The sequence below is a fragment of the Ciona intestinalis genome, chromosome 4 (assembly GCF_000224145.3).
Source record: "Ciona intestinalis chromosome 4, KH, whole genome shotgun sequence".
In the NCBI taxonomy this organism is placed as follows: domain Eukaryota; kingdom Metazoa; phylum Chordata; class Ascidiacea; order Phlebobranchia; family Cionidae; genus Ciona; species Ciona intestinalis.
In genome coordinates this window covers 2,639,856-2,652,899 of record NC_020169.2, presented here as the reverse complement: position 1 = coordinate 2,652,899, position 13,044 = coordinate 2,639,856, and the positions used below count along the sequence as shown (strand labels likewise).

The following is a 13,044-nucleotide window of genomic DNA, read 5'->3' as shown; positions in this document are numbered from 1 at the left end:
TGTATATATAAATAGCGTAAAAACCAATTAGTTAGTGGTATATAATATGAATATATAGTGGTGGGGGGGGTAAAATGGGACACCTTTAGCACATAATATCCAAACACTTAAGGTGATTTAAACAATTAACTACGGTCTATTGGAGTCGTGAAGATACGATTTTATAAATCTTTGAATATTAATATTGACGTTGAAAACGAATATTCACACGTACATTGTTTACTGTTGCATAGTTTCTTTTATACACTGTATTTTATATGATACCTTTACACACACAATTGTTGTCAGAGTAATAAAACACTAGACAAGTCCATGGAAAAGCAGTCGAGCGTGGCTTGCTATTGGTTCCTCTTTATAAACCGTCTCTCTGCTTGTATATTGTCATAATGGCAGCGTATGTTGTTGACGTATATTTTGATTAGTACTGATTACTATAACATAATTTATATTTTTGATTATGTGTAGATGAAAGAGTCGGATTTAGCAGGTGATTTACGAGCTATCTGTGATGAAAAAGGTAGGGAAACCGATTCAGCAAAGGCGGCTCAGATATTTCACCAACTTGGCTTAATATACGGCTCGCGAACAGCGAATAGGCAGAACTTTATATACTCAGTTGCTCTTTTGAACTCAGCACTTAATCGTAAGCCGGAAAATGTGTCTGAAATACATTACGACCTTCAACAAGTTTGCAGCCGTGTTTTGCGCGAGTCTAACTCTATTATTCAAGATGAAGACTTAACCGCAGTGTCTAGAAATCTTCTTATACAACATGTTAAACCAATGAGGTTATGGGCCAAGCGGGCAGTGGAGAAAATGCCGGCAAATATACCATGGGAGGCCAGCGGAGCTGGACTGCGGGATCGTGAAACTGAGAAAGTTGCTGCTGTGAGAAAACTGCAGGACGAAGTGACAGCACAGTACCTAGAGTTGATGAAGACAATTTCAGACCACTGCATTCGGATTTTAGGTGCACCGCCGTGCAAGTTTAGTCATGTAGGAATGGGTTCATTGGCTAGGAAAGAAATCACCCCGTACTCTGATTTTGAAAACATTATCGTGCTCGAGGATGGAGTGGAGAAATCTAACGATTACACAGCCATGCAAGAGTATTTTAGGTGGTATTCTGTTATATTTCTAGTGATTTTGATAAATCTGGGTGAAACTATACTTCGATGTGTGTCTGTCCCCTGCCTGTCAGATAAAAACGGTCGAAGTTGGTTTTACGATATTCAACCTCGAGGTATTTGCTTTGATAGCTTCGAAACTCACGCTAGTAAGACACCATTTGGAAAACAAAGAGCAACCGAGTCTAACCCTTGGACAACTGAGTTGATTAAGCCAGTCACTGAAATGCTGCGTTACATGGAGACGGAGGAGGATTTGAAAAACGGGTACAACCTTGCCGACTTGTTAACAAAAACGTGTTTTGTTGCTGGAGACATTGAAGTGTACCGCTGTTTTGAAGCAAATGCTAAAGAAAAGATGGCGCAGCTAAACTTTGGACTTTCCCATCCAAGGCAAGTAAAGAAACTGAAAGAAAATATTGAAAACTGGGAGCTGATTCAAAACATGATCGACGCCACAGTATCAACGGGTTTGTTTAATGTCAAACAAGTGATTTATCGCAGCGTAACGATACTTATTCCTTTGTTGGGTCGAGTATTTGCTGCACGGTCGAACAGTTGCTTTGATATCATTGAAGAACTGTTGACAAACTCAGTGATCAGTTTCGAACAAGCTAACGAGCTTCTCTACGCCGTCGCAGTTGCGTGCGAAGTTCGGATTAAAACGTATCTTCATCTAGGCGGCCAGGAAGATTTTATAAGCACAACACGACCAATGGAGAAAGAGGTTAAAAACGGTGTATTCACACCTTACACGCATGATGCTAATGAGCCTTTAGATGTGATGACAGCGCTTGGAACAAGAAGCGTTTACGACTTTTTCCGGATTGCTAGTTCGTTTTATTTGTGGCTAAACCAAGAAGATAAAGAAGATGCGCAAATTAAGATTATTATTCCGAAGACAAGTACGAAAGAAGTCCCCATCCATCAAAAGATTAACATAATGTTCATCCTTCATCTTTTCGAACATTTGCTTGTGGAATGGGAGGCATGGAAAGAAACCGGTCAAAAAGATGGTTACTATGGGTTTATCATGCAAATTGCCGGTCGAACCAAATTCTTGCAAGGCCAGTATAAGGAAGCCATAGATATATTTCAAACTGTGATTAACAGCGCTATAGGGGTGAAGGATTGGCAGTTAGTACCTTTTGACTTCATGCACCTGTGCTTATCGGATCAGGCGGCTTCTTATCAGAAGCTGGGAGACTTAAATAAGGCCCTACTACTTTATAACAAAGCGGATAACATGCTGGCTAATTGCAATTTGGATTTCAACATTCCCGGTCGGCAGGATGAAAAGGCCTTCATGCATAATCACTATAAAGTGCCTTTATTGAGAAACAACAACTTGTTGCTAAAGGGGGAGTGCCTCATGCAAATGCGAAGGTTTAGCGAGGCGAAGACTATATTTTCAGCTTTGCTAAATGACCGCAATGTCAAGAGCAAAGTTGTATTGAAGAAACGGGTTCTTCTGGGTTACAAAGATTGTTTGTTAATGCGAGGTGAACATCAAGAGCTTGTGCAGTACGATGTAGCAAATCTTATAGAACTACAAAATACGATAGAACCTGATCCTGTGGCGGTAGCAGACTGTCACGCTCAAATTGGCTTTACGTGTCATAAGCTAGGGCGCAACGAAGAAGCATTGGAGCATTATCTTCTTGAGTATTCTCTGATCGAAGATAACCCAAAGAAGGCGTTTATGTGTAACCTTAATATTGTAATAACCGCCCTACATTGTGGCAGAATTTCGGACGGGCTGGCGCAGCTTCAATGTTTTATAAAAAGAAGGCCGCGCCGTTTAGTTAATATGGGAGATACCGGGAATTTGCATCCTAATCCACAATGTGCTAAGTTAATAGAGAAAATGCTACAAGTGTATAAGGTGTACAAGCGCTCGGGCGAAAGAAAGCTTATTGAAAGTGTTATAAGTTCCGCTCTGTTGTTTTACCAGCGCAATAGCGGTGCCCTGCTTGCAGTTACAGACACTATTCAACTTCTAGAACTGCTTTCCATTAGCCATTTGGAAGTAGAAAAGTATAATGAGGCCAAACATTGGCTAATAGAAGAAATCTGCTACAGAACCACTCGTTACCATCAAGATAAAAGCCAGAACTTAGCGCTAATGCGCAACATTTACAATCTTGGACATTGTTTGTTTATTGAGCGAGATTACGAAGAAGCATTTTATTGTTTTCGGTGCGTAAAGTCCCTAAGTACCCGGCGACATGGCCCTAAACCTGAACGCATTGTCAGCCGTTCGAAATTCGGAGCGGCTGTGTGCAAACTTTTGTTGCGATAAGTACAGTCGCGAACACCTGTATATTTTAGCTTTATGGTTATACATAACATTGTAGCTTTGGGGTTATATTGTAGGTATATGTTTCGTGGGTTAAGGTTGATAATAACTTCTCATTCGGTTGATAGCTTCGGTCGGACTGAATACCGATCCAATAAACCTGGTGCAATTGCCAGAGACTCCGCATGCAAACTCTTCTAGATCTGAAACAGTGTTTTGTGTATATTATTTTATCTTTACCAATTTATTATCTTATAGTGAGGTGGGGGAGATGGGACATCTATTCATTCTATATTCTCATCCTATTTGGTGTAGTAAACACAGAGATATAAAACCGTACCCTCACGACTTCCATAGACCGTTGTCAATCGGTCAAAGTACGATCAAATATTTGGATATTAAAAGCTAAAGGCATTCTATCTTGTCCCACCCTACTATATACAATGCCGCTTTTTTGTAACGGATGAATATAGGTCGATGTTTTGTACAGTCGCTTAAAAGCTATTATATATTAAAGAGATGTTATGATTGCAAAACCTGACCAAATATTAAGGTTTACTTACACGATTTGTTGGTTTGGTAATTGGTTGAATTAGTTCGAAGCGTAGAGATTGTGAATATGTCAGATATGCTTGACCGAATAGAACTCAGCCCAGTCAAATAGGCATCTGCATAAAGGAAATAAAACATAAAATACGGTATTTAATGGGGGACATTGCGCTGTGTTTACGTTTTAAACGAATTCGTACATTTGCACGTGTTATAGTAGAGTGGGGGAAGATGGGACAGGTTTTCACTCTACTTTCTTGTCCCATTTGGTAGTAAACAAAAAATAACACAGCTGTATCCTCACTACTCCCATATCAAGTTGTTATTTGTTTAAAACACGATCAGGATAAATTGATACCAGGTGCTAAAGCTGTACCGTCTTCCCCCACTCTACTAAATGAACATGATTACATTTCTGTAAAATTTAAATTCAAAGAATCAAAAAACTTCAAGCATATATAAGTTTACAACAGCCGCAAAGTAATATTTGTAACACGAACTTCTAAACACAAGGGAGTAAGCTGGGGCAGAGGTAATGTCCGGAATGACCACGATTACTGCATTGGTGACATTGGGTCTTTCGCCTTGTGCAGCTTGTAGCTGGTAGCTCAAAACGCACTGCAGGGCAGCTAGTGCCTGTGCTGTTCCACAATTCATTTGTAAAGTAGAAAACTGGAAAGTGTAAAGAAATATATAGTGGAGTGGGGGGAAACGGGATCTTTTTAGCACATATAATATTTAAATATTATGATCGTGTTTTAAACAACTAACAAACGGTTTATGGGAGTCGTGAAGATACGGTTTTATAATTCGTTTAATGTTGTTTGTTTACTACCAAATTAAACTATAAGAACATGGATTGAAAAGGCGTCCCATCTTCCCCACCCTAATAACATATTTTATGTACCCATTCAAGAGTGCAGAAAAAATGAGCTTGGTTTTAGGTCATACAGGGTATTAAACCAATGTTTTTATTAACTCACAAGCTATCAAGGTACAGGACACCTTGTTAGGAGCATACTTGGACGATCATCGTATAAAAGCATACGCATATTATACCCGTATATGCATACGTATATAATTACCGCGGTGGTGAGGCTTTCGGTCGATGCGAGTGTTCGAATGGAAGCGCTCTGTCCGTTACTACACATCCCGTCATGATTTTGAATAGCTAGTCTTGTATAACTGGGCTCCACTGTTCGCCATTGGTTCTGAAAACTAGAGGTAGTACAGTAATTAAGATATTAACGTTGTTTTTGCTTCAATGCCGTACCTTTCAAGAAATGTTCTCAGTTGAAATGACACTGGGAAATTTATCGAAGTAAAAACTCCGCCAGGACCAAACGGTCTTAAGGTATTTAGTTCAGATTCTTTTAGTGTACAACTTGTGCCTTCAACTCCGTCGTTAGAATCGAGCAAAAACACAACGTCTAAGCTGGTATCTCCTGCAGTTAAGGCATAAGGTGGGGTAAGATAAGACAAGTTTTCATTCTATTTTCTTGTTCTGTAGTGGTAAGTGAAAACATATTTACAGAATAATAAAACTGTATCCCTGCGACGCTAATAAAGCGCTATTACTGTTTAAAAACGAACAGAAGATACGGGATTTCAGTGATAACGACATTCCATCTTTCCCCACAGTACTGTACAACAGTTTGAAACACCCCGATACGGGTTGTACGCATTAGACACAAAACCAATTAAATTAGGCCTATAATCTTCTTTCAGAAATAAAGCAATCTTAAATATTTTGTAAATAAACATAAAAAAGCTCACGTTTTAAGCACTGCGGTATATTATTCCAAGACAAATTTACATGGTCACACACAACGGAAGCAGTACTGGACAGAACGTAGCCTGTTTGGCAGGTATAAACCAAAGTAGTGTTGACACCATAGTAGACTTGCTGAGGCTGATATGTTCCATGTTGAATATTTGGTGGTGTAAAACAAACTAAAATATGAAGGCATTTATTATTAACTATGAAATATAAATTGGTGTTGGCTTCCTAAGCTACTATGTTCTCTGTAGAAAAGAATGATATAGGAGGATGGAGGAAGATGAGACACGTTTAGCGCATAATATCCAAATTTTCTGGTGGTGTTTTAAATAATTAACAAATACCGGGCTATGGAAGTCGTATAAGGTTATAAAACTTATGAAACCGTGAGGATATGGTTTTTATAATTTTTTAAATTTGCTTTGTTTACTGCCAAATGAGACGAGAAAATAAAATGGAACAGTGTCCTATCTCCCCCACTCTACTATATATTGGACCGTGCTGATATGTTTTGTATTTTATATTTAAGCCAAACATTGGACTATCTTACAGTGCGTCTTATTTAACCCTGAATGCAAAAAAAAACTTTTAAATAGTGATACCATCATGGTGACATTAAAAGTACCTGCTTCGCAAGTGGTTCCAGTAACATATTTCCATGTCCCGTCAGACTTGCAAGTATTAACACCTGGTCCTCTTACATTGTAAGCACCAGAACAAGTGTACTTTATTTCGGTGCCAACAGGATAATATGGTAAAGTTGGCGAGAAGGAACCACTGGTTCCTGTAGCTGGCGGTGGGTTTCCGCAAACTGGTATAACAAAAATGTTCATTTAGTTTATGCTACTAAAGTGATGTTTAAAAATCAACAAAATGATGTCCTTTTTGGTTTTATAATGGGCTGCGCTTCGAACATTACAAATTGACGTTTTCATGTTTACTATTTCACAGTATATACGCTATATCACACAGAATAATGCTGTACAATCGACTTACCGCGAACACAAGTTGGTGCCGAAGCAGGAATCCAAACTGCTGAGGCGCTGCAGGTTAAAGTATCTGTCCCTTGAACAGAAAAACCTGCATCGCAACCATATTGTACCTGTGTACCTCTGCTACTGTATCCGGTTGGATGAGAGCCAATTTGAGTTGCATTGTTCATTGGGGCCGGCGGAGGAGGGCAGCCTATACCACATAGGATTGCTTAGTTAAAAAACAATTACATATTTTTATTATCTTTTAGGAAACGATATTGAAGATCATTTTATTTAAATTTAACAAAAGGCGAGCATGTCATGGCTCCTCAGACACCCCTTTGCGACGCCCATGAACGGAATCAACGGCGAAATGAATATATAGATAATATGTGTGGGAAACAGCCGTTACCTTAAATAGCGTGGCTGTTGAACCAAATATAACAACGTTGCTGACGAAATAGTTTTTTTTACTGACCACCAGATCAAAATTCTAGGTATTTCAATTTCTAAAATAACAATTATGTGTTGCTTATGACGTCATAAACCTACCAGGAACACATTCTGGTGGTGAATTAGACCATTGAAAGTTTCCATTTTGACATGTAGTGTTAGCATTGCCTAGAACGAAACTTGTGCTGGAGCAAATGTAGTTTACAGTGAGGTCTGGTTGGTATGTTTGTTGATTTGGCGAGACGCTGCCTTGCCCGGACGTAACATCCGGCGGATACTGACAAACTGCAATATTTAAAGATGTTTTAATTAATTATTAATGGTTTATGTTTCCTATTATATTGTACCTAGTTTATAAATGCAACGTTTCTAAAAAAAAGTGTACATTGCGTTATGCTGTACTTCAAAAGTACACAACAAAAGTATGTTAGGTAAATTCTTTGAAATTATATCTGTCTAGGCCTTTATACACGCAAGGCACAACATTACCAAAACAACGTATTTGATTGACGTAGTTATTATTGAAAATTAGTGGGCTATAAAACATGCTCTTACATATAGTAGGATTGGGGAATATGGGACACCTTTTTATTCAATTGTTTTGTCGCATTTGTTAGTAAACAAACAACATTCAAAGAATTATAAAACCGTACCCTCACGAATCTCAAAATAGACCTATGGGAATTGTTAAAACACGACTAGGATATTTGGATATTATGTGCCAAATGTGATCTCCCTCCACCCTACTATATAATAAAAGGTTTTATATAGTTAAACAACGAAACTAACCTGGTTGGCATGTAGGTGCGCTAGTTATATTCCATGATCCATTTGCTGTGCAGAAGTTGGAGACCTGTTCTGCTGGTATAAGATTGAGGCGATTTGCACAAGCGTAGTAAATAATATCCTCGGAATTGTATGTCGCCTGGTTAGGATGATATGCAACGTTCTCGGAAATTGGAGGCGTTGAGCAAACCGCTGTGAAAAAATATCCCATATTTAATAAAGCGTTATACAATTTCGATTGGGCTATCTTATAATTAGTAAAGCGCTATAAAATTTCGATTATCTTATAATTTATAATGCGTTAAAAAAACAACTCAGTTTTGTAATTTTATTAACGTACAGTAGCCTACCTGAAAGGCTTCGAAGTTGGATTAGAAATAAATAAAATGTGCAGAAAACATTTATGAACTGCATTGTTTTACCTTAAGGCTAATGCAAACAATTATAATTCTATACTGACACTCTTTGCCGATGTTATTATTACTCTGTTTCTTGAAAATGTTTATGCGAGCGCCTATAAGATGCGCAATGTACAATGTGCGTAACCGATGCAGCCCGAGACAAATGTTTTTATTTACTCGAAAGGAAACGTAATTAGATACCCAGAAATTAATGGTTTGTTGTTAAATGTCTGTGCAATGTAAAGTATTCATACGTGCGAAACGTGGAAGCCAAATATGACAACGCTCTGCAACTAATAAAAAGTGTTAAAACGTCTGAAAAATACTCAGTATATATAGAATACTGCGGGGGAAGATAGGACACCATGATATTCAAATATATTTTTGTTGACTACCGAATGAGTCGAGAAAATAGATTGAAAATGTGCCCCATCTTCCCCCACCCTACTATATATGTTACGTTTTAAATGCAACAAAATCATAAGATAAGTATTAATAATTCTTACAATTTATAAACTAAATAAAATGAAAATTACTTTTCTAACACTTGATAAGTAACTAATAAAGTGGCCTATATTAGGGAGGAGGAAGATAAGACCTTTTTCATTTCTTTTCATGTTCCAGTTAGTTATTTCATTCCTTTTCCAGTAACAGTAAACAAAAAAGAAAAGACTTATATATCTAAATCCCCAGGACTCTAAAACAAGGTTGTTCATTTTGAAAACACGCTTGAGAAATATGGGATTTAGGTGCTAACGGTATGCCATCTTACAGTACTGTCTATCAAACAAACATTTTGTATACTTGCTCTAAGCTCCATAGGGGAAATAATGACGGTGTCCAACTTTATAGTAAGTTAATGTATTATGGGAATCAGAATGAATACTGTTTTTGCAGTGAAGAAAGATGTAGATAGTAGAATGAAAGCAATAATAACATTTTATAGGGAGTTACAAAAATCCGAAATACTAATAAAGTGATTACAAAAATTAAAAGGATTGGAACTTATTAAATGGGAATAATAATATTTGACAGAAAGGAATCAAATAATGAGATACTAATAAACTAATTACAAAAATTAAAATGATTAAAATTTATGAAATGGGAATAAGAATAAAAAAACGGGATACTAATAAAATAATAACAAATATAAAAATGATAAAAACTTATTAAATTGGAATAATAACATTTTCTAGGAAGTAATCAAAAAACGAGAAACTAATAAACTAATTACAAATATAAAAATGATTGCCGGCACTTATTAAATTGAAATACAAACTAGGAAGTGAAGAAATTAAGTAAAAATTACTTTTTTGTGGTAAAAGTTACCACATATTTGGGGTATGCACTCGCATCGTGATACACAACAAAAAATTTTGGATTTGATTCGTTGTCAACTGAACTATCATACAAAACACCATCTTTATTAACACCAGCATCTCTCATGTTTCCATAACCTTTTGTATAGTTGCCAGTCAAAACAGTGGCTAGAATGACAGTATAGTATCCATCTTGACGGTCACAATGTTTCATAGCTGTTTGCAATTCAGTAGCAAAATATGTACCCTTGCCATAAAGAGTTCCTATTAAAGAGAGACTTCAGTTTTTCATTACATTTATTCAGTCATTCAGTTTTGGTCCACCTCCTTAAAAATGATTTTATGAACAAAAAAACACATCTTTTCTCCTTGGGTGAAGGAACAACCAGAGTTATACTTGCCCATTTTTTACACCCCATGCTCAATTACCAAGTATATAACTTCATTTGTGTTTTTTTTCTTGACTTTCTCCAGGTTAGATTAGCATTAACTAAAATAAATAAAACAGTTTTTTTCCCTGATAAAAATAAGCAAACTACAATAGCAGTTTTAACAAAAAGGAATAAAAAAACAAACATTACAGTGATATGTGATTAAAAGTAATAAATACCTGTTGCTCCTGCATATCCACGATTAAAATATGTTCCTGCAATTGTTTCATAATTAGGACTACCATGATACAAATCCATTTCAGCCACACGATCAGACTGAAGATGTAAAAGAACCTCTTGTTTCTTAACACTGTACAGCCGGTACAGTGATTCATTCTGTACTCTCTCTATCTGAAATTTTAAGTTTTCAAAATGCTTAAGTTTCTGAACTTAAAAAATATTGATAATTCTGACTGCCTATAAAGTGGGTATTGTGCAACAAAAAACTTAACTACTGACTTAACAGGAAAAACATACAAATAATTTGTTAGCATACATAATTTGTTAGCACAGTTGGTTAGCGCGTTTTCCAGCCACGCAAGGATAAAGTAAGTCACGTTCATACATTCATTCATAATTGGAAGCCAATAAAATCAAAATTCTATTAAGTTTAAGATTACCTTTATGTCAGATATGGTTGGAACAGCAGTTGCCAAGCGGTTTTCAATAGCTTTGAATTCCTCTGACTGAGGATTGACAAAATTTAAGTATTTTGGCTTTCCAGTTAAATCCCATGTTTTAGGTAGATCTGAAAACATATTCGCATAACAATCATTTTATTACCTACTTATCAATTTAATGTAACTACGATTGCTATCAGGCAATCCCAGGAGGTTTACCATTTGTTACCTGGTTTTAGTTGTATATGAAGGAAATGTAATACCAATAAATTCTCTGCAAGAATGCACTTAAGCAAGAATACATAATTTGCATTGCAAGAATACATTTGGCAAGAAATACACTAGCCAAAACTGTTTGTCACAAATCTTAAAAACTAACCATTTGTTCTACGAAGCAATTTTCCAGTATGCTTTGAATCTATGGTAAAGTATTTCATTCTTTCAAAGTTGATCTGATGCCTCCATCGATTAGCAAACACAACAAGAGTATTTGCATCGTAGGTTTCCTGAATTCAAAACAAGCAAATCATGTTACACTTGTTAAAAGTTATTTACAAAAAATATAAATTGAAAATTGTGAGGGTCAAGCAATTACAATTTACCCACAAAGTAACATACTTAAAACTCGTAAGCTAGCACGAGGTGTATGAAACAGCACACCCTTTTATAACGACTGTTGTTTCAACACAGGGATAAAGTAAGTTGTTTAGGAGCGTATTGCATTATAAAGAGTTAGATAGTAGCCATTTAATTTTATTTTTTCACACCTTATTCTTTGCATCAAGATAAGCCATCTCTATCTTATAAGATGAAGCAGTATTGTATGGTATCAGTTTATAACTTGTCCAATACAACCATTGTACATGATTTGAAACTGTATAGGCAGCTTTAAGTTTTGTGAGAAGCTTCGTAACTTTTGGCACAGCACGCAGCACAAAATCCTTTTTAAGGCCTTCGATTTTTATCCTAAAAAAGAAAATACAAATGATTTTGGATAAAAATATTTTAGAACAAATGCAGTCCAAAGCAAAAATTGTAAAATGAGATTTTGAACAATCCACCTTTTAGGACCATCTTTCGAAATATTGGTTCGAGTTTTACACGCAATCTTCTGCAACTTGTATTCCTCTATCTCTGTGAGTTGCAGCTTATGAGCTACATATTCACAAAACTGACATTGATTCCATTTCTAAAAGAATATAAATTATTGTTTTTTATACCCAAACCAAACAATAAAGATTGAGTAATTATGTTCAAAACTTGAATCATATTTTATAGAACAAGTTCAAACCCAATTAGTTTTAAAATGCACATACTTGGACATTGTTAAAAACTGTTCCTCTTTTCAGTTGTAAACCATTTTCCACTGGACTGCTTGCTAAAATATACAAAGAATGTTTTATGTGAGAAGTTATGTTAAAACGAAAATCACTGACATAAAATAAATACTAACTTTATGAAAAAAATCACTCACATAACTTAGGCATACATGCTACAACATGCTTGTTAATATTTTTGTAGTGGCATGATTTTTTTTAACTGCATGATACAGTAGCTTAACAACGAACATAAATTAGCTTTAGTACCAGTAGAGAAGTTTAAACAAGTTAATTTAATAGTTTTTTGCACCTGAAGCTGCAAAACATGAAAGGTCACCTATGTATACATTGGATTTATTACATACTAATTACATAACACTGACTTAAGCTGTGTTGGAAGCAAGAACAAAACTCCTGATATGACTTAGATTGTATTATGATCTTGATATACTGAATGCACTTTACAGAGCCAAAACATGTGAAACATTGTATTGAATCTCTGAAGAATAAAATAACAGACTCAAGTTTTTTTCGCTGGTTTCCTGTTCAAAAACAAACAATAAAAAGATTAAATTAACGAGTTGATAATAATTAAACATAAATGGTTCATTTGTCTGCTAGATGTAGCGCCCACGCTGTTGTTTTTCTGTTTAAAATAGTTCTAAATTTACGCTACCGTAATAGCAGCACATCTTGTATCGAAGAGCCAAATAAAGTTATTATATTATTAGGACATTCGGTTATTTAATTAAAACAGGTTTATATTATAGCAGGTTAATATGTAAATATTGAATGAGCATGAGTTTTATTTCAGAACAAATTTAAATATGTATGTAAGTATGTAACTTACTTTATCCTTGCGTGGCCGGAAAACGACAGTCGTTATAACACGGGTGTTCATACACCTCGTGCCAGCTTACGAGTTACTATGTATGTTACTTTGTGGGTGATTATTTTTTTGGATTTTTTAATTTTTTTTGTGTATG

At 35.8% G+C, this 13,044-nt stretch overlaps 2 protein-coding genes across 3 annotated transcripts in view; both read right to left on the bottom strand.

The window, feature by feature from the left end:
- Nucleotides 1-3,488: 3,488 nt before the first annotated feature.
- Nucleotides 3,489-8,510, bottom strand: LOC113474193 (sushi, von Willebrand factor type A, EGF and pentraxin domain-containing protein 1-like). Its single transcript, XM_026834248.1, has 11 exons — nt 8,319-8,510; nt 7,972-8,160; nt 7,282-7,467; nt 6,752-6,940; nt 6,381-6,566; nt 5,752-5,928; nt 5,249-5,420; nt 5,061-5,193; nt 4,476-4,647; nt 3,990-4,094; nt 3,489-3,629 (listed from the first exon to the last, which is right to left on the bottom strand). Exons 1-11 carry the CDS (start codon nt 8,380-8,382, stop codon nt 3,520-3,522), a joined length of 1,683 nt encoding a protein of 560 aa, XP_026690049.1. The 5' UTR covers nt 8,383-8,510; the 3' UTR covers nt 3,489-3,519.
- A 705-nt stretch (nt 8,511-9,215) lies between these two features.
- The window catches only part of LOC104265653 (poly [ADP-ribose] polymerase 14-like), a 6,319-nt gene continuing 2,490 nt past the window's right edge, over nt 9,216-13,044 (bottom strand). For both annotated transcript variants that reach the window (XM_026834220.1, XM_026834219.1), the window contains 8 exons: nt 12,442-12,600; nt 12,056-12,117; nt 11,801-11,928; nt 11,507-11,705; nt 11,119-11,245; nt 10,740-10,867; nt 10,299-10,470; nt 9,216-9,952 (listed from right to left, as the gene is read on the bottom strand). In XM_026834220.1, the coding sequence (XP_026690021.1) occupies nt 9,675-9,952; nt 10,299-10,470; nt 10,740-10,867; nt 11,119-11,245; nt 11,507-11,705; nt 11,801-11,928; nt 12,056-12,117; nt 12,442-12,600 (1,253 nt within the window). In that variant the 3' untranslated portion in view covers nt 9,216-9,674. The remainder of the gene's footprint in view (nt 9,953-10,298; nt 10,471-10,739; nt 10,868-11,118; nt 11,246-11,506; nt 11,706-11,800; nt 11,929-12,055; nt 12,118-12,441; nt 12,601-13,044) is intronic.

Coding starts and splice junctions, on each gene's coding strand:
- LOC113474193 (XM_026834248.1), bottom strand. CDS start 8,382: ATGCAGTTCATAAATGTTTTCTGCACATTTTATTTATTTCTAATCCAA. Junction 5,194..5,248: donor CTGAGAACATTTCTTGAAAG/GTACGGCATTGA, acceptor TACTACCTCTAG/TTTTCAGAACCAATGGCGAA. Junction 4,648..5,060: donor CCGAAAGCCTCACCACCGCG/GTAATTATATAC, acceptor TACACTTTCCAG/TTTTCTACTTTACAAATGAA.